General features: G+C 31.4%; 1 protein-coding gene across 2 annotated transcripts in view; it reads right to left on the bottom strand.

The window, feature by feature from the left end:
* Positions 1 to 5546: 5546 nt before the first annotated feature.
* Positions 5547 to 20352, bottom strand: part of Pms2 (mismatch repair endonuclease PMS2) — a 79715-nt gene continuing 64909 nt past the window's right edge. Inside the window, exons 11-14 of one of the 2 annotated variants that reach the window (XM_075368045.1) lie at positions 14254 to 14354; positions 10872 to 10969; positions 6778 to 6927; positions 5547 to 5810 (exon numbers count right to left, since the gene is read on the bottom strand). In XM_075368045.1, coding sequence (XP_075224160.1) covers positions 5751 to 5810; positions 6778 to 6927; positions 10872 to 10969; positions 14254 to 14354 — 409 coding nt within the window. In that variant the 3' untranslated portion in view covers positions 5547 to 5750. Of the gene's footprint in view, positions 5811 to 6777; positions 6928 to 10871; positions 10970 to 14253; positions 14355 to 20352 lie in introns of those variants that run through there. The other variant, XR_012756640.1, reaches the window with a different exon arrangement.

Raw genomic sequence — 20352 nt, 5'->3', positions numbered from 1 at the left:
ATGTAAATTAGAATTAGATTATTTTATTATTGTATAAATTAAATGGACTATAAGATGTGGAATTAAACACTGTAAATATATAAAAACATTATGTAATAAATATATTTTAATCAGAGATATTTATTTGCTTATTTTCTTACTCCTGTTGTACTGATTTGTACGATGTAATCAATGTCTGTTATAATCCACGTGTTTATCACAAACTCAAGGTCCTAACAGAGGTTGCTTATTGTTAGTAATCCAATTGGATGATGACCAAAAGAAGTGATAGTGGTTGACCCTCATTGGGTCTTCCACTCACTTCTTTTTTTTGGGTTGGCTGAGTGCCTATTAAACACAACTGTAATACAGTTACAGCCAACCCAAATTAAATTGCCGGAGGCTCTTACCATCCGACGGGTCTGTACCACTGGAAGTGGATGAGGTTACCTTGTTATGGGAGTCAACAAAATTTTTCAGAGTGCTAGAACTGATTTTTTTTTTGTTGAGATATTTACGATTTTTGTTCAAAAATTCAGATCCGGTTAAAAAGTGGTAAATTTTCCCCAAACTTTGGTCGTGAATTTTAAATCCAAACTTACCGAAACAAGCTAGGTTATCTTTCACTAAGAAAATATGAATGTAAATGAGGTTGCATACGTTCAAGTGGCATTTTTTTTTACTTAGCAATGTAGGAGCATCTTAGCAACTTAAAAATGTTGCTAAACTATGTTGTCATCAGGAGCAAACTTGTATGCAAAATTTCAGAGCGAATGGACAGGTGGAAGTGCTACAAAATTCTACTGAAAGGTTCCGTACTATGAATCTGATACATAATCCAAAAGTGAGTTAATATGAGTTATAAAAAAAAATAATACTGTATATATACTGTAAAATTTATTATACTGTTTATATACTGTCTTCCACAAGTAGCATATTATAGCCCCATGCTAGATAGGCAACTGTCGTCTAGATAAGATCTGTGCCAATTTGGCTTGGACAAGCTATAAAAATACTGCTGTTACTAATGGTTATAATATTAATACTATAAATAAATTATACAATAAAATAAATTAATTAATTAATTTGACTAACAATACCAGATAAAAAGGAAAAAATATACATAAAAAATGAATGTACTCCGTTTAGTCAAAAAATTGAAAAAAAAGGTGTAAAAAAATTAACATAACACCTGCATATACTACAAATAATAAATAAATTAAATATATTAATAATAATTATAATAAAATATCATATAATAATGATGCTAAGTTTGATAAACAAGGGATATATAGTATGAGTTGTGAGGATTGCAATATGATATGAGGGTCATTCAATAGAAAAAGATAGAAAATCAAATTATTTTGTGTAGTTTTTTAAAAATTTTTAACATAATTCCTTTTAACTCTATACACTTTTTCAAGCATTTCTCCAACTTTTTTAAGCCGTCCAAAAAGTAGGGTTTTGGAAAGTTCTCAAAATAACCATCTGTTTGGATGATGACCTCTTCATTCAACATGAACTTGCCCGCCGAGCCATTTTTTCAAGTTTGGAAATAGAAAATAAAATCACTGGGGGCCAAATCTGGTGAATACGGTGGATGTTGTAATAATTCAAACTTTAATACCATAATTTTAGCCATCGAAACTGCGCAGATGTGCACTCATGCATTGTCTTGCTGGAAGAGGATCCTTTTCAAATGAGGACTTTTTTTCTTGATTTTTTCTTCGCTCAACTGGTGCAATAACGACACATAATACTCTTCAGTAATTGTTTGTCCTACTTTCAAGTAATCAGTGTAGATGATACTGCGTGCATCCCAAAAAACTGTGGCCATCACCTTGCTGGCTGATTTCACCGTCTTTGACTTCTTTGGAGCCCATTCGCCTTCAAAAACCTACTGTTCTTTTGTTCCTGGAGTGTAGTAGTGTATCTATGTTTCATCCACAGTTATATATCGGCACAGAAACTCATCAGGATTGTGACAGAAAAGCACCAAAACAGCTTCAGAGTTGACCACATGATTGTGTTTATTCTCTACTGAGAGCAAATGTGACACCCATCTTGCCAAAAATTTTTTCACACCCAATTTTTTATGCAAAATTGAAAACACTGTACCTTCCGATATGCCTGCAGCTTCAACTATTTCACACACTTTGATTTGTTGAACACTCAGAAGCGTATTGTGAATTTTGTCAATCGTTTCGGGGGTGGTCATTTCCACTGGATGTTCCGAACGATATTCATCTTTTGTGGATGAATGGCCACGTTTAAACTCATTTACCCAATTGTAAACAGTTGCAAACACAGGAGCACATGTGCCATGAACTTCATGCAATTCAGCTTTGATCTCTTTTTGTGTTAAGCTTTTTAAATATAAGTGTTTAATCACCACTCGAAACTCACTTTTTTCCAATTTTCTAAATAAACAATAGCTTGTTGCTTCGACTGACTATGACAATGAAACCACATGATGGATGCAGCTGAAACTTTAACTGGACTCTAGCAACAAATGACGCTTACTAAAAGCAAACTGTTTTTGATACTACGAGCGCCATCTATTAGATTTTCTACGGACTTATTGAACAACCATCATATATGGGAACAACATGGTCAGTATTAAAAACAATAAACCAGAAAATTCCTACTTTGCTAAACATATATTAAATAATGGTCATAATACTAATGGTAAACTAAAATGGTACTAAATAATGGTCATAAATAATATATATAGTCCTAATACTTTTATGAAAACCTTAAAACATTTCTTACAATTATTATAATAAATCTAATTTTGAAAAATATCACATTTACAGTAATCTTAAAAATCTAATAGCAAAAATTTTTTAAAGCTGAAAAATTGTTTAAACATGCCCTAAATTAGATATAAGAAATAATAATTTAATTAAATAAAATATAATTTCTGACAACATGGTTTTCTTTTTAATTACATTTCAATTCAGCAGAGTATCTTTATAATCTAACTGTTAGAATGCAAACAGCCATGACTGTAATAGTATTTTAACCTTTGATATTATTGTAGTTTTTTAACTTAATTAAGATATTTAACTCCTGATGATAGTTTTGAAATAAACCGAAAGATCTCAAGTCATACTTAATTTTCTGGTAAGGGTATTTTCATTTTAAAATATTCATTAAATATTTATTACGCCTAAATATATTCTTGTATAAAGAATAATGACATCTCTTGGGGCTCCCTAAAAAAAATCTGAATTAGTTTTCAAGATACAAAAATTGGCTTTCGTTTCATTGCTTGCCTTCCCAAAACTGTGAATCACTGATATTTAAATTAAATATAACTTATTCATGTGTTTAAATTTTTGAATGTTGAATCTTCAGTAAAAAGAGTAGTCAATTATTCTTAAAAAAAATAAGAATATTCATCTCTACTAAGTCAAACAACAAAACTGTTTTCATGTAACCCAACATGATACTTCCGGTTAGATGAAGTGGTCTTGTTATGCTTCCGTTGCCATTTTTAATAAATTAGTGAACTATTTAAAATAATCTTCCGCTGATTTATTTATAGTAAAGAAGATTTTATTTTTCAAACAATATTACTGTTGATGGATTTTTAAATAATACTAATTTAAAAATTAATAAAACCTTGGATTTTCTGCATTCCCTTCAATAGGTAAGTAAATTCCTTCAAATAAGTTTCATTAAAAAGCATGTAAATTGTAATATATTTTGTAGTTATTTTTTATGTTTAGTATCTTTATTTATTTGTCTTAATATTATTTCTTGTTTTTATTCAAAATAATACGGACTTGATTCATTTAATGTTTCCCTTAATCCATTCATGAAAACGTTGAGTGAAGTTTCTTTTGCATCCGTGAAGTAGAATATCTACCCACTGCTGATGGGTAGATATTCTCAAAATTCTTAGTTGACTATGAACTAAATGATGTATTATTTTTTTTCAATCAGAATAAAATATTTATTTGATTATTTTTGTGACATCAGTAATCCTAACATATTAATTACAACCAAAAGAATACAATTTTGATTTGTTAGACTTTAAAAAGAGTATAATTGTACAGTATGTCAGAAAAGAGGAAAATTATGATGAACAGGATTAACAAACAATTAAGGAGAACCTGTGTCTCATTCTCATGCTTATCAGATTTGGTTACTAAATACTGACAACTGGATGGCCGATTTCTTGAAGTAGTGGTCCTTAACATCATCAGGGCAGTGAAATCTGTGAGTCATTGCAACGCATCCTATTTCTTTTTTTCTGATGGCTGTTTACTGACGATTCTAAAATTGGAAACAAAGCTGTAGTTTTGGAGGAGAATAATTGACGCATTGCTGGAAGTTAGTAATGTTTAGTGGTTTTTCTAACTGTTTATGATGAAAAATAATCTCCACAATGTTCCTGGTGGACTCATGACACAGCTTCGATTCTGGGAATGTTTTCAGTTTTGAGTCCAGTATCGTGGGCTGATGATCATGCAGTGAGCCACTCAGGTTGATCTTGAAATCCAACTAAACAGCAATTCAAGCTTAAACTTTACTACGTAGAGCTATCATCTGCTCAGGCTATATCCTTTTTGCCACAGCAGGCCGGCTAATTACTGATCTTTGGAGAGGTCCTAAATAATATCCCGGAGGCAGTAGCTGATGCTTCCTATCCTGACCAAAGGGTGCTTGGGAGCCTTGACCCAAATCAGTAAGTTGTGTGGATTGCCAGCTTGCATGATCTTAATAGTACTAGCCCAAGAAGAGCAGCAAAATTATTTTCTAGTCACAGTGCTTAAAGCTGTTGTGCAATGCCAATTACTCAAGAAAGTTCACCTACCCTTTCAAATGCTAATAATTTTCATCTTGTCGGCAGAGCAGCACTCGTTCTCTAGGTACTGGTACTCTGAGTTTAATACGAATATTTATTTTGATTGTAACCTTTTGTTCGTAACTAAATTTGGTCTCTGTATTGACTACCACCATCCCATCTACACTTGAATGTGGCAAGTATGAGTATGAGTACGCTAATGTCAAGGTGCATTAGACCAAAGAGGAAATGCCTCACGCTGGTGAGACAGTGGATTAACTCTTTTATCAGTAAAATGCCAAAGAAAAGAGCAATAGTTAATGCTGTGGTTGAGAGTGTCTTCTTGCCCAGTCCAGTCCTCTTTACCTGCATCTTCAGTAGATGAACTCTAAGGACTGCCTCTGCATCTGCGACCACTGATGCAGCTACCACATCTTCTACAGCTTTGTCAGTGCTGAATTCTCGCAAATATCTTCTAATGTGGTAAGGCAATTGCCTCTCTCAATACAACATCTAATTCTTTCCAGTTTCTTCTTTAGAGTAGTAATTCTGCCATCAAATTTTCTCCTGTTGTGGAAGTTTTCTACAATCTTCTTATCAATATTAGGCAATTGATATTACCCGTTACAAAAATTATTAATAAATTCAAAAATCAACTCTAGATTCATACATCTTAAGTTCTGGGCTTGATTTTTAAAATGTGTGGAAAATTATGATTGCATTTGCAATCCTGATGTAACTGCAAATAATATTAATAATTGATTCAACTTGATAAAAAAAGGTTATAAAATTTTTTATTTCATTTATATATAATTTTAAAACATATTGTATATCACTAATAAAAAGAATAAAACAAAAAGCGACGAAGTGAAATATTAAGATATAAAATAAAAAATTAAAAAGATAATAAATAAAAAATTAAGATATTCAATTAATAAATGTAATTTATTAATATTAATAAAATCAGTAGCAACAACTACTGGCAAATGTCGAGATTTACAAGATGTCTCATTGTTGGACGACCATGTGGACAATTCTGAAACAAAAAATATTATTTCAATAAAGTATTAACAAAATTATGCATAGATTCATATTTTTATGTCAATGAGCAGATCTCAAAATTCTTATACTACGGTAAAACTACTAACAGCAATTTACACTATATAGATATGTACAATAGTAAACTAATGTGACTGACTGATATTCATGTAAAATATAAGTCATCTTCTCTTTTATTGATGTCACCCTTATCAGTAATGAGGACAGAAATAGTTGATAAGAAAAATAATCTAATTTCATACTATAAACTGAAACATCATGACTGTGGTTTATATGACAATTAGAATCTACCACAGATATCGACAAACTAATTTAAAAAAATCTGATGTAGCTAACAAATAATATTTTTACTAAGTAATTTACATAAATTCAGATATTAATTTCTGAATCTAATTACCGGGGCTGTAAAATACAAAATTTAAAGTCATAACTCAAGTTATTTTTTTTATTATATAGTAAAGAACAGAACCCTACAAACCAAACTGTAGGACACAATAAACGTTTTAAAGGTCTGATAATATTTTTTAATAAAATAAATAGTTTCTGAGATCTTTTTCACCCTTCCAACTAACTATCTGTAGAATAGCCTCTTTGCTATGACTAGGATGTTACTATCCTAAGAGTGAAGACATTGCTAGTAAGCTGAATATCATGTCTTTTTAGGTGGACCTCATATGATGATGTGCAACAGTATTATTTGGCACAAAGAAAATAACAGGAAACTACTTCACTCATCACTATTCTAGGAATAAATCAGACAAGAGATTCCTACTGTACCTGAGAATGCTTATGCCATTTTAAAGGAGTGACTGGTGTTTCATTTCAAGTTGCTTTCCCATATGGTAATCCATCTTAAATATGAGTAGATTAAAATAAATAAGTTATAAAATTAACTTACTAATGCTAATTTAATAAAAATTACATAATGTAAACATAATACAAACCCATGGTTGTTCAATCTCTCCCATATGAGTAAGAAGGGTTTCCATTTTACTTTGAGTTAAGGCAGTTCCAATCATCACAGATTTTCTGCATGCTCTTGAGGCAAACATAGCTCTCACACGAGATGGTCTACACAAAGTATGCGGACTATCCTAATAAAACATTAATACATAATTATTATAAATTATTTTTAAACACTTCATATCCAGAAGACAATCATGTGATGAAATTTATGACTGTTTGATATAGAAGCTAACAGAATCGACCATAAATATCACAGACCTTGCTTCTGATAGCAAAATTTATATCAAAATTAATATATTAATCTTAATATTAAAAAAAAAAATATTTAAAATATAATATACTATGATTAAAAAATTCTGTGTAACATTTCAATCAGTCATATTTCTCTAGCTAAAGTTTTTTTGAAATCGATCTAATTTTTCTAAAAGGTTTATTTACTCTTTTTAATCTTGTTCTAATTAAAGTTTGGGTTGATCAAATTTCATGTTCAACTTTATCAATAATTTTTCATAGAAAGAGAGAGAGGTAAATAACCCACTGGACCAACCTTTTACATTGAGAAAATATGAATAAATTGCGTTATGTTTCATCCTTCCAGGACCAATAGTTTTTTAGTTATGATTTTTTCTGTAAATCCTTACAATCATAAAAATAGGTGTGCGCACTGTAACAAAAATGGCCACCACAGGTAAACTGCTTAAATAAAAATTAAAAAAAAAAATTTAAGGTCCTGAGACATGTAGGAAACAAGTGGGTAAGTTTCAATTTTTTTTTGAATTGGTCAAGCAACCACTCTTGGAGTCACTTCCCAAAAATGTTGTAATCTGTCCAATTTGTACACATGCAGCTTTCAACGAATCTTGATGTTTTGACACCGAAGAACCCCAAAAAACCAAAAAGCCGAATGTTAATGTTTGTATGTACATGTGTGTGCATGCGCGCATGTGTGTGTGTTTGGGGTTGGCTTCTAGAGCACCTTGTATTGATAGCACCTCCAGAGCTATTGGATTGATTTTGACCAAAGATGATCAGATTACTTTTACATATGGGGCACTGAATTTTCAGCTTAAAAGATAAATGCGGCTGAGGCTACAAAGCAAGATCACCATCAGTATCTCAAGCTTTTGCCTAATTGAAACGTTACGATGTCAGTTCAGCAAGCAGGATCTACAAGACGTCAGTCAGTAAGAGCATTCTGCAAAAAGGTCAGTGAAGGAGCAAATTTTCAGTGTGAATTAAGTTTGACACAACTGAGGTGATGCCATGAGTAATTCCATATTTTTCTTAGGCACATTTGTTACCGATTAAAAAATAATAATAGTTGCAAAAGAAATGTTTTTACAAAATTGAATTCCTATCCCAAAAAATGTTATTGTATTCGTCTATGTTGTGACATCACAGGTGAGTGGTAGAACTAAATAAATAAATAATATTTAAAGTGTAAAAAAGTAACTTGGCCTGAATGGGTCTTCAACTTGATTGCCTGGTTGACTCAGTATCTGGTGCATTAAGCCTCATGGCTACACCAGTCTGTCGACTGCACAAGTGAAATTTGTTCGAAATAAGTTAGGAAATTACATTAGTTTAGTTAGTGCTGCTGCTAGTAGTGCCACAACTGCACAAATTAAAAATGGTATGCATATACGCGCTTATGAAAAAGTAAACGAAAAAATATTATATTTACATAAAATGATCAACATTTTAAATTAAGTTGTGTGTGTATGTAATATGTATGTGCCATGCATCATTAACAACCCACAGTTGTAGGACTTTCCTGACATGCAGCTAAAGCTGTGTTCCACGGCTTTAGCCACATGTCGGGAAAGCCCTACAACTGCATTACTAGCTTTTTTTATTTGTATTTCAACTGATTTTCTTTAATTTTGAATGCAACTACTTTGAATACTAGAATGAAACAGACCATGACTCATAATATGTTATCTGCCTGAAAGCAGACACCTTGGACCATATCCATTTCCATTCGCCTGTATATCTAATTAAAATTTTAATATCTTGTTAGCGATTTTTCTTTTTTTTGAGATTACTTATAACTTTTATTCTTTTCTGGCCTCCTTTTTGCACCTTCTACTGATCGTTATAAGTATTATTTCATTATAGTAATCCAAAACTAAACAGGTGACAATAAAAAAAAAAATTTAACTTTACATTACATTACAACAGATCTTCATACAACAAAATACAAAAACCATCATCAAAATCAGTTGTTAACACTTACATATATCAAAAAAAGAACATAAAATATGCTAAAACTTTTTGTTGAAGTCTACTGTATTTATATTAAACAATACATTTTTCTCTGTTTAAGGACTCAGGCAAAGCTGGTGTCATAAAAGGATGTTTTCACTAAATTACCATAATATATGACTAATTATTAATAATACATCACTAGCCTTATTAATTTATTAAATTCATAAAACTCAGTAGATAACAATAAACACAAAAAAGTTAAAATAATGAAAAATTAAAGGCGCTGATAATTTTATAAAACTAAGATTCATCACGGTTGATCGAGTATGAACATAACTGATAAGAGTTAATTTAAAATAAACAGATATCATACTTATTGAAAGGAGAATGAATTATAACATTTAACAATTTACTATTACCAAAAATACATAATTCCATTATATAAGCACATGGTTATAAGTCCAATGGTTTAATTAGAACCACATTGCAACTGACTGCAATGATCATAAAAAGATCTGCGGCCAATACCTAATATGAGTGCTGTTCAGAGAATTCTTGGCCAGACAAACAAAGCACAAGATCTTTCAGAAACTATTTTTTTATTTTTCAATGTAGTCATCTTGCAATTCAATACATTTAGACCAGCGACTCCAACTTTCTAAAATCCTCAGTACAATGCGATTTGTTCAGTTTTGCAAAATAAGTGGTTGTATCATCTCTGACTTCATCATCTGAAGTGAATTATCGTTAAGCGAGCCATTTCTTAGATTCAGGAAGAGAAAGTAGTCACTAGGAGCTGAATCCAGCGCAGGTGAAAGTGTTTCGAAGCTTAAGTCATCAAAGTAAAAAAAACCATAGCAAAATTTTTCTTGCAAATGTAACCATTTTTGTTTTCTTTGTCAAAGAAAGCAAAAATGGTTACCTGCTCCCATCCACTGTTTGGTCTCTGCTGAGTAACGCCAAATCCGTATTTATTTTATTATTAAATAACATAAAAGAAACTATTGAAATTGCATCTACATAAGTTTAATATCCTTGAGAAGTGTTTAGTCAAATGAATCTTTTTGTAATAAACATGACACTCATTGACCAGAAATCATTTTTATACTTAAAACATTGTGTAAAATGTAGTAGACACAATACGTCTACTGCAAAGGCAACAAGTTTGCATACCTTCAGTTGACAATAATTTAATATAAGATTGTGGATATTTTATGAAGATTCTGTCAAATACAATGGTTTTTGGGTGTCTTGAGTGTTCATCATCTTGAATGGATGTATACCCGCTATTAAATTCAGCAGTCCACTATTCTATCGAAAGAGAAGAATCCTTTAAAGTAGAATCTAACTCTTTTTGTAAGTCTGATGAGGTTAAATCTTTAAAACAAAGTACTTTTGATAAATGACCGAACATGTCCTCTGACCCTCTCTTTTTTCCCATCTTTTTTAGACTCCAACTTCAAATGTCAACAGTAGCACTGTCCCACATATAGCAGTCATATTAGGTTTGAAGATTTTAGCTCCAAGAAGCAATCCTGTTATAAACCCAAACAGACATCAAAACACATAAATGAACTAAATTAAAACCACTTTTTTCTTCACTTTTTGACTTTTCATTTTTTTTCACATTTCATGACTTTCCGAGACTAAAACCCTAAAAATGTGAAAAAGTGATTTTTTAAACTTTACTTATATACAATATTGTAGCTACAGATAAAGTAATAAAAGTGATGCATTGAAGTAGTTGAATTTGATAAACAATTTCTTTTACAATTTCAATTTTCCTCTTTTACAAATAGAACATTATACGGCTAAGAAACGCTTATAAAAAGATTATTTATTAAAAAACCCAACATAATAGTACCTGCAACATAAATAGAAGCTCATCAATATCTTCTTTACCAAATGTCCAAGTTTTACTCATAGGAATTGCTGTTAAGGATACTCTTTGAGTAGGTGGAGCTGAATCAATAATAAATAAAATTAGCATATTTGTTTAAAAGTTATTCTAATAGCAACACATTTGTTAAAGATACATTTTTTATATTGAAAGTTATTCAATTTTTATTTTTATATTACAGACATATGACCAACTTAACTGATTACTTATCTATTTCCAACTGAATTGGACAAATAACTACCTTACACAGACAAACTAAATTCAAGGCAAGTGCCAAGACTAGAAGCGTTCACTGCATTCTTGAGTAAAAAATGCCTAAAACTGAAATTCGTCTACCAAAAGTTTCAGTTTCACAGCGATGTGAGTAATTCAAACAGTTTTCAACTGGGTTATATTGCTGCTAGATCTCACAATGGAAACAATATTGCAACATTATTCATTATCATCATTCTGCCATCATAAAAGAAAATAAAACAGATTATTTTTAAATATTTAATTAATCAGTTCTGAAATTTATAATAGGTATCTATCTATTAATACTGACATTTTCAGTAGGATTCAAAGTTTGTTCAAAGTTGTTTAGTATCTGAGTTCTTGTTGTTTATGTACCACTTATCAGTAAAGTAATATAAAATGTAAACATAAAATAAAAAACTGAATAAAAAAATGAGAATCGGATATTACGCACCGATCAATAATTATATTTGTGCAAATTTATATAACAAAGATCAGTTTTAAAATCATTCAATTATTGAATTTATTGCTAATAAACAAAGAAAATTATTACAAAATGATTTAACTATTTCACTGAAAAAATATAAAAAAACTTGGACAGTTCTGCACAAGAAAACATACTTTTCGTCATTTTATTTTGTATAATATTTTTCGTACAAGGTAATTCAAAATGATAAGACTGAATTTTGCAACTCTGTATTCTAAATTAAGAACTAATGACAAATGTAAGTAAATTACATCTGATAATACTGACAAGTAAACAGATACAATTCATAAATATTCAATGTGGCCTTTTCGGCTGCATGGCACACATCTAAGCAGCAGCTGAACTCGTCCCACATGCGAGAAAGCATCTTGTGTTACTGAGTTCACCGCCGCAGTGATACGGTTCTGCAGATCAGCCAGATTTGTTGGTAGAAGTGATATGTAAACTGCAACTTTCACAAATCCACATAAAAAACGATCACTTGGCATGAGATCAGGTGATCTTGGAGGCCAGAACTGAAGATCCAGGTCTTTAGTCCAGATGCATCCTATCCTTCATTGTGATGGAGAATCATTCAGATAGTGTCAAACATCTAGGTGCCAATGAGATGGAGCTCCGTCCTGTTGAAAAATGAGTTTGTGAATCCTCATTTAGCTGACGAAAAAGGCAGTTTTCCAGTCTGTCCTGGTATGTTGTCCCAGTAACCGTGTGGTATGCAAAAAAGAATGGTCCATAAACCTTGTTTGTGATACGGTGCAAAACACATTACCTTGGGGAAATGTGTTTTCTGTCTCATGTTGTAATGTGTCATGGGGGTTTCATAAACCCCATATGTGAACATGTGTCGATTCATTTTTCCACTAAGATGGAACACTGCTTCATCGCTAAAAATTAAATGCCGAAGAAAAGTGTCATCCTCCATGTTTTCAAGCATTTGATCACAAAATTCAACACGCTTTTGGTTTGTCATCGCTGCAAAGAGCCTGTAAAAGTTGTAGGCAGTATGGCTTAAAAAGTAAATGATGCCTTAAAACACGCTACACAGTCGGTTGAGGTATTCCAAGTTCTGCGGGTTGACTTTCTTGGCCTTTGTACAAAACTTTCTTCAATTCATCTCACGTTCTCCTCTGCCACATGCAGTCATACAGAGACACTGTTTGTTCAAACTGTGAAACCAATGGTATATGCTCTTCCTTGCTGGAGGGTCAATGTTAAATCGGAGAAAAAATGCATGCTGCACTGCAGTTGCCGACTGAGATTTTCCGTACTCAAGATTTCATAAAACTTTATGCGGTAATGCATCCATCTTACTCACAACTTACATGTAATGGCGGTTCAAGCACTCTAGTGGTTGTTTACGCAACTACATGCTCACTAGCAATGTTATTAAAAAATTTCAGACCTACTCCCTAAATTACTACATACATCAGTCAGATACAATAAATAGTTCAGGTAATATAGAGTTACTAAACAGAGTCTATCATTTAGAATTGCCTCGTATAATTTTTTGTGCAAGAAATATACAAAATATAAATTAAATGAGTAAATTAAAAGAGGTAAATTTTTTTAAAATTTAATATCACAATATATTTTCTGTTATAATAAAATTAAAATATTATAATTGTAATTTGATGAAATAATTAAAAATAACAGTAGACCCTACACAAGTTTAAACTCACTTATTATTGTGGATCACTGTATAAGCATGTATGAAAAATGCACCAATACAAAGTCAAAATAACCTCAAACTGTGATTATGTTGTCTATTGTCAAACTTAAATTGATTTCAATTAAAGAATGCCTCAACCAATTTTCATCAAATTTTCACATGCACAACTTCAGATTCATTACTACAGCTTAACTAAATTTTAATGAAAATGATCTAGTAGTTTTGAAAATTTTCTAATAAAATTATAATCAAAATTTATATTTTATGTTATTTTTGAGATTTTCAAACCACAAAATTTTATAAATGAATGGTAGTTTCATAATCCTCATACCTCAAAACATTAAGAAAATTCATTTTAAACCTCCGATTCCACTGGGTAACTGAAACTAAAACCATTTTCTTTCTTTTTTTTAATTTGTAAGCTTTTCATAACATGTATGAAAACCTTTCACTATTTATAAGCAAATCTATATAGTAAAACAAAACAAGTTTTAAAATGAAAAAATAAAGGATTATTGGTTAAAAATGATTTTATGAATAAATAACTTATTTGATGATAAAAATTAATTAGACGTTAGATGAAATAAACAATGTAGAAAAGAAGAATGAGGTTTTTGGTCATATTTAATGAATGAGTGACAATAAACTTACAAAACAATTATTTAACTTTTACAAACATAGAAAAACAAAAATGGGTTGGCACTGGAAAATAAATCAAAACCTAGAAAAACTAAATAAAGATAGGAAAAAAATAATAACAGATAAAATAGTTTTGAAAGTCAATTGAGGATTCCAATCTAGAAGAAAAAGGAAAACTAAAAAATAGCTACAACACCAAGCACTCTCGGAAAGAATGAAAAAGTACTGGAATCTATAGAAAGAAAATGAACAAGAAAGGAAATGCAATGAGATCTAAAAAGGTCTAATCGAAAAAAGAAAATATGATAAAAACTGACCTTCATTGTCTATTTGAAATTCAAATCCATTTGCTTTGAAAATATCAATATTTTCTAATAGTACACTCTCATTAATAGCAGTTAGTTCTAATTTCTGTGGCCTAAAACACAATAAACAGTAATTTTTTATTATAAAAAATTTAATTATAAATAATTAAAGTAGTGCGACAGAACTGAAAAAGTATTCTGTCTATAATAATATTTTTTCCTTTCCTTATGAGAAAATTACAATTTAAAATTCTTACTGAAGCGGTGGATTTTACAACTGAAACTTTTGAAATCTATACTGCATAAAAAAACAACATAAATTATTCATAACTGTTAAAAAAAATATAATGATAATTAAATTAGGAAAACATTATACTTATATACCTTTTCTCAATTTAACATAACGTAGTGAAACTTTACAAATTCTTGAACACAATACGGTTCAACGTTTCAAAATTAACAAAACTCTAAACAGGAGTTGATTTCAAATTTATTTAAATAGATAAAAGATCATAAATAAAATGACCAAAAAAATAAGAATTTCAAAAATGAGGAATGTTCAGTAATTAACAAGACAAATTGATGTAGAGAAAAAACTATTCATTCTATGACAATGAAGCTTTTTTTAGGGTCAAGTTGGCAACCTTGGGAACACATTTAATCAGCTGTTTGATCGTAATTAATTTAAACATAACCACTTTTATTGATTCAGAAGTCTGCTTGAAACAAGTACGCCGAAACAGAAATGTTCAGCGATAAAATTTTGTTATCAGAAGGTATGAAATCGGCAGAAATTTACTCAAGAATGTTGAAACAGTACGGTGAAAAGTTTTAAACCGCAGTAATGAGAGTATAAGGGGGTGGAACAGTTGAATTCAAACAGAAAAAGTGTAACTGATCTCCATCACTCTGAAAGACCAGTTGAAGTTTTGACTACAACACTGTCTTAATGAATAAGATCATGAATAAGATGTACCTGTCTTCATGAATACGATCAGCAAGTCAAAATTTCCCAAATTACTAGTTTGTGTAATATTAGTGTTGGAACTGCACGTGCTGAATTATCACAAAACATGTTCGAGATGAGTTCCAAGACGGTTGACTTAAGCCCATAAAGACACCTGGATTCGCGTCCTGAGCTTGAAGCAGAAGGAAATGACTTTTTCTATATAAGAAACATGGATACCCCATTTCAAGCCTGAATCCAAATGGCAAAGTCTTGAGTGGAAACATCTGGATTCGCCCAGAAAAAAAAAATTCAAAACACGCGTCGCAAGTAAAGTAATTTTGAGTCTTCTGGGAATCACAAGGCCTAATTTTTAATGACTATTTAGAAGAAAAACATACCATGAACAATGAGCACTATTCTAACATGCTCCAACAGAAAGGCAAAAATGTCAACTGCTCTCTCAAAAGATGCTATTCTCTTACATGACAATGCACACCCCCATATAGGAGAAACACTCAGCAAGGTGTGGCCACATCCTCCTTACAGTCTAGGCCTTCCCCTGCTCAAGACTTTTTATGCAGTAAGAAATCTGATGACAATGAAGCAGTATACAAATGGTTCAAACAGCAAATTAAAAAGAATTATACACTGTGAGAATCAGAAAGCTCACAGAATGGTAGGACAAGTGTCTAAATGTTGCTGGAGACTGTGTAGAAAAATAGTGTAAGTTTCATTGTCACTGATTAATAGTTTTTCTCTACATCAATTTGTCTCATTAATTATTGAATACTGCATGTATTTTACTTAGAAGATCGATGGATTAATTAGTAAAAGGAATAAAGGTTCTGCCTCACCTAGCAGACATTTAGCCAGTAGTATTCATTTATGTGCAACCCCTGGATTAGAAATACATTCCTTGGGTACTTCCACAGGTAAACAGGGCACTTAACAATGCTTCAATAAACAAATGGACTCCAGTTCAGTTGGTACTCACAGCTCCGGCCGTATGCTGCTAAGGTGTAACCAAAATGGGTTACCCGGTATCTATGGCATTTTCCTAAGGAGAAGACATAAAGGAAAAATGTCTACCGGTCCACAAAGGGACTGCTTCAGATCAATCTTATAATAGGGTAGTTAACTGCCCTGCCCTGGTAATAAAGCAAAACATGTTCAAGACAAAAATGATGATATAAAAATACAATAGTAATTGCGATCATGTAAATATATTGTCGCGTGTGTGGTACTGGATATTGAGAGGTTGTTGACAATTATAATGTTTTTATGTTATTACAGTTTACCGGTTTAAAATGATCTTATTATGACGACGACGGCGGCTGCGGCACCAACGACAATGGTGATAAACACAATAATGATAATAATAATAAAACAATTACAGTGAACACAAATATTAATATGTAATTACAAACGCAATGAAATTCAGGATAATAGTAGTAAACGATAAGTACGTGACGTAAAACATAACATAATCAAAACAGTAAGCGTGACATAAAAACAGAGAAAAAATATATAATGTAATCAACAGAGACTAACAATCAAAATATTACACATCAAATAGTGATAATGTCAATAGTAAGTGATAAATACAGATTACACATAAGACAGGAGTTCAAAATAAATAATCGTTCGGAACTTATTCCAGGTATATAAACAGAAAACTAGTATTCAGACCGATTAACAAAAGAAACCGCTTGTTTTAACCCTTTTTAACCACGTCTTATATTAACAAAAAATCTTATAAAATTCACTTGCAAATCCCTTTTTGTTGTCTACCCTAACAGTTTATGAATGACGTCTATTGCATTATTTCTTTCACTTATACACATAGTTTTACTATAACTCTCCGATAGTATTTCCTATACACTTGGATTTACTTGTGGCGTCACCTTAATCATATCAAACTGGATACTCTACTCGCTGGACTGTTGTCGTAAAATGTCGCTAGACTGATTTGTAGAACCTCGTCGAACCCACACAACTTGTTGCCTCTCTTCGCTGAACTTCTTACAGAACTGTCTTTGTGGGTCCAACACCGTAATGGCTTGCAGAACTCTGTCGAACTCACACAACTTGCAGCCTCTCCTCGCTGAACTGCCCTTGCAGGACCGACGTCATAATATGTTGCTGGACTGGTTCGCAGAACTCCATTGAACCCACACAACTCACAGCCTCTCTTCACTGAACTGCCCTTGCGGGATCGACGCCTTAACGCCTTGCAGTCTGGTTCACAGAACTCCGTCAAACTGATTTTCAGCTAGTCTTACTGGACTATTTATACTGTTAGTGGCTTTACATGCCAGACCAGACTCAAGTTAAAGGTGAGAACAGTTAACCGAGGCTTTTGTTCCCATGAATTCCAAGCTTAGTCCCTTCTCACCGTACAACGGACCTATCTTTATAAAAAGGATTCTCCTTTTTATCCCTTTCTGGATTCTTTCCAATTATTACATTTTCTATTGATTTTATAATAATTGGTAGGAATCTGTTACTCAGGCCCGCTATACCAATCTTGTTACAATATCAAATTTAAACTTACATTATATGTTGGATACAATAACCAAACAGTTGTAGTTTATCAGATATGAGAAATTAGTCATTTCCAAAAATAGTGACATCATTTCCCAGGAATATTAAGCAACCTATACATAAGCTACCTAGGTAAAAGGGGGAGTGATGTAGGTTCTACTGGTTTATTTGCGCAACCAAGTATACTGTTGTGTATCAGCATACTAAATGAAATGCAGATAATAATCAGCCTTGAAACCTACATTTTCACTCAGTTTATCACAGGGAGTTGCTGCATAATGAAGATTAGTATCAGAGAAAATAACTGATTGTTGCTGTTTGTACACATGTGCTTTACAAGCATAACACCCAAAAGAAAGAATGTGTCAAGACAGTACAAACCGATAAATGAATATTCTATTTTATGCAAGTAACCAATATATTATTATATACTGTCACCACTTATTAGGAAGAAAAGTTAAGTAACAATGTAAAAATTTACCATGTGTACAATTTTACATCAGAAGGAATTAGAAAAAGCAAAAAAAAAAGGATTCAATAACTTTCCCAGCTTCACCCTTGACAGACCTTTATTTTAAACAAACATTGGGTTTTTAAATATTAATGACTATTATTTTTATTTAAAATCAATCAAATAAAACATGAAATACAAATAGAAAATGATTTTAAAAATAAATTTTAGATAATAAATCTGGTAAAACATTTTACACATCAGTTTCTACACTGTTCCTACAGTTTTGGCTGTATTTTACTAGCTGGTAATGAATTTAGCATTATTACCTCGCATAAAAATTAATAACCCATGGTGGTATATTTACCTTATAAGGAAAATATTATAAGAAAAATAATTAAATCTTATAAGAAAACCTTATAAGAATAATCCTTATAATAATCTTATAATTAAACCTTATAAGAAAAATTAATTAAATCTCGTGCATTAATATTGTAGTGTGTACACAGTTCAACCAGGATATTGAGAGACTAACACCTGTAAAAGTTTCTTACAAATACAATTTATTACCTTAGACATGAAAAAAACAACAAAATAACGACAATAATAATAATGAATAAGCGACATACAAAATAATAATTCAAGTAAGGACAAAATTTGATTAGACAGTTACATTACAGAAACCAGAATATAGCCTAATTTATTAAAACATTACAATGATTACTAGAATTTGATATTATATTAACAAGTTAATTCTAGAAAACTCTAAAGTTCATACAATTCTATCTTCTGCAAATATAATTATTTTTACTTTACAATAAAACTACTCTACGCTTCATGAAAGTGTAGAATACTGACACTTTCACTACTGTTTACCAATAACTTACTAGACAACTACCTGCATTCACCCACTGTCCAACCTGGAATACTTTAACGTAATCCTCACTTGTGGTTACCACATGCTTACTGATACTGCCGTCACTGCAACTGTGTTGAACTCAGGCTTGATAAACTACTCTGTTATTGCTTGTTATCATGATTATGCTGAACATGGCCTCGCAGAACTATTGGGTCGTTCACAGAGCCCTGGCATTATTTATATCCCCTGCAGAACCAGTACCTGCCTCATCCTTTTAATTATTGAAGCATAATAATTTTCATTGTCCATGACCTCAAATTTTTCTATAAATTCTTATTCCAGCCCGATAACCCTTCTGGCTGAACAACAGCTTTTGGAGATGCCATTGTTGGTATTACAAAGAACAGATAGTTAACAAAATTGTTACACTGAGAAAAGAATCCCTTTTAGTTCCTTCTCGATTTTTCTTTTCATTATTATTTTCTCTTTCTTTCTTTTTAATTGGAAGAAACCTTGATTCATTATGCTGGTCCTGTTATAATATAATATTTGTTGAATGATATCAGAAGTAATAAATGTGAAATCAGGTATACTTTACTTGTTTACAGGGGCACAGTATGGAAATTAAAGTCTGACAATTTTATGCCTGTTTTCATATATTTTCTTTCTGTGTTTTACTTAAACAAGTTTAGTAATATCGCAGCTATTTAACAATAAATTTGAATAAGTTACATGTCTTTCTGTTCATAATAAAGGGCTTAAAAATTTATCTGATAAAAACTATTTGATACTAATATTTATATAGTTATTAATGATTAAAAATCTAAATGATCGCTGTTTTCAATACAGTATTAACTAAACAAAAAACTAAAAAATTCAAAATAATGAAAACCAACCTCCCCTTTTTTAATTTTTCTCAAAATTTAATAATATCATCCTGACCCGTTTAGGGGAAGACATCCTGTGCCATTTCTTCCATTCCTAGCCCTAATGGGCTTTACTGGCAGTCATCTTCGAAATCTCGGCTTTTGACATATTCCAGTTCGCCTCGGCCAGGATGCGAATGTCACAAGTGACATTCCCATCGGTGTATTACTATTTAATGAACTCAAAACACATCTTATGAAGAAAGACTGAAAGGATTTAACTAAACAAAGGAACTGAACTACGTACCCACAGAAGGTAAAAGTGAGTTCAACACACACGAAACATAAAACCATTACATGGAACAATAACAACAATAACATTGAAACAAAACAAAATAAACGACAATAATAACAAAAAAAAAATTACTTATAAAACAAAACA

The sequence above is a fragment of the Lycorma delicatula genome, chromosome 6 (assembly GCF_047948215.1).
Source record: "Lycorma delicatula isolate Av1 chromosome 6, ASM4794821v1, whole genome shotgun sequence".
In the NCBI taxonomy this organism is placed as follows: Eukaryota; Metazoa; Arthropoda; class Insecta; order Hemiptera; family Fulgoridae; genus Lycorma; species Lycorma delicatula.
Note: the sequence above shows the minus strand (reverse complement) of the source record. Positions and strands in the feature narration are given on the sequence as shown.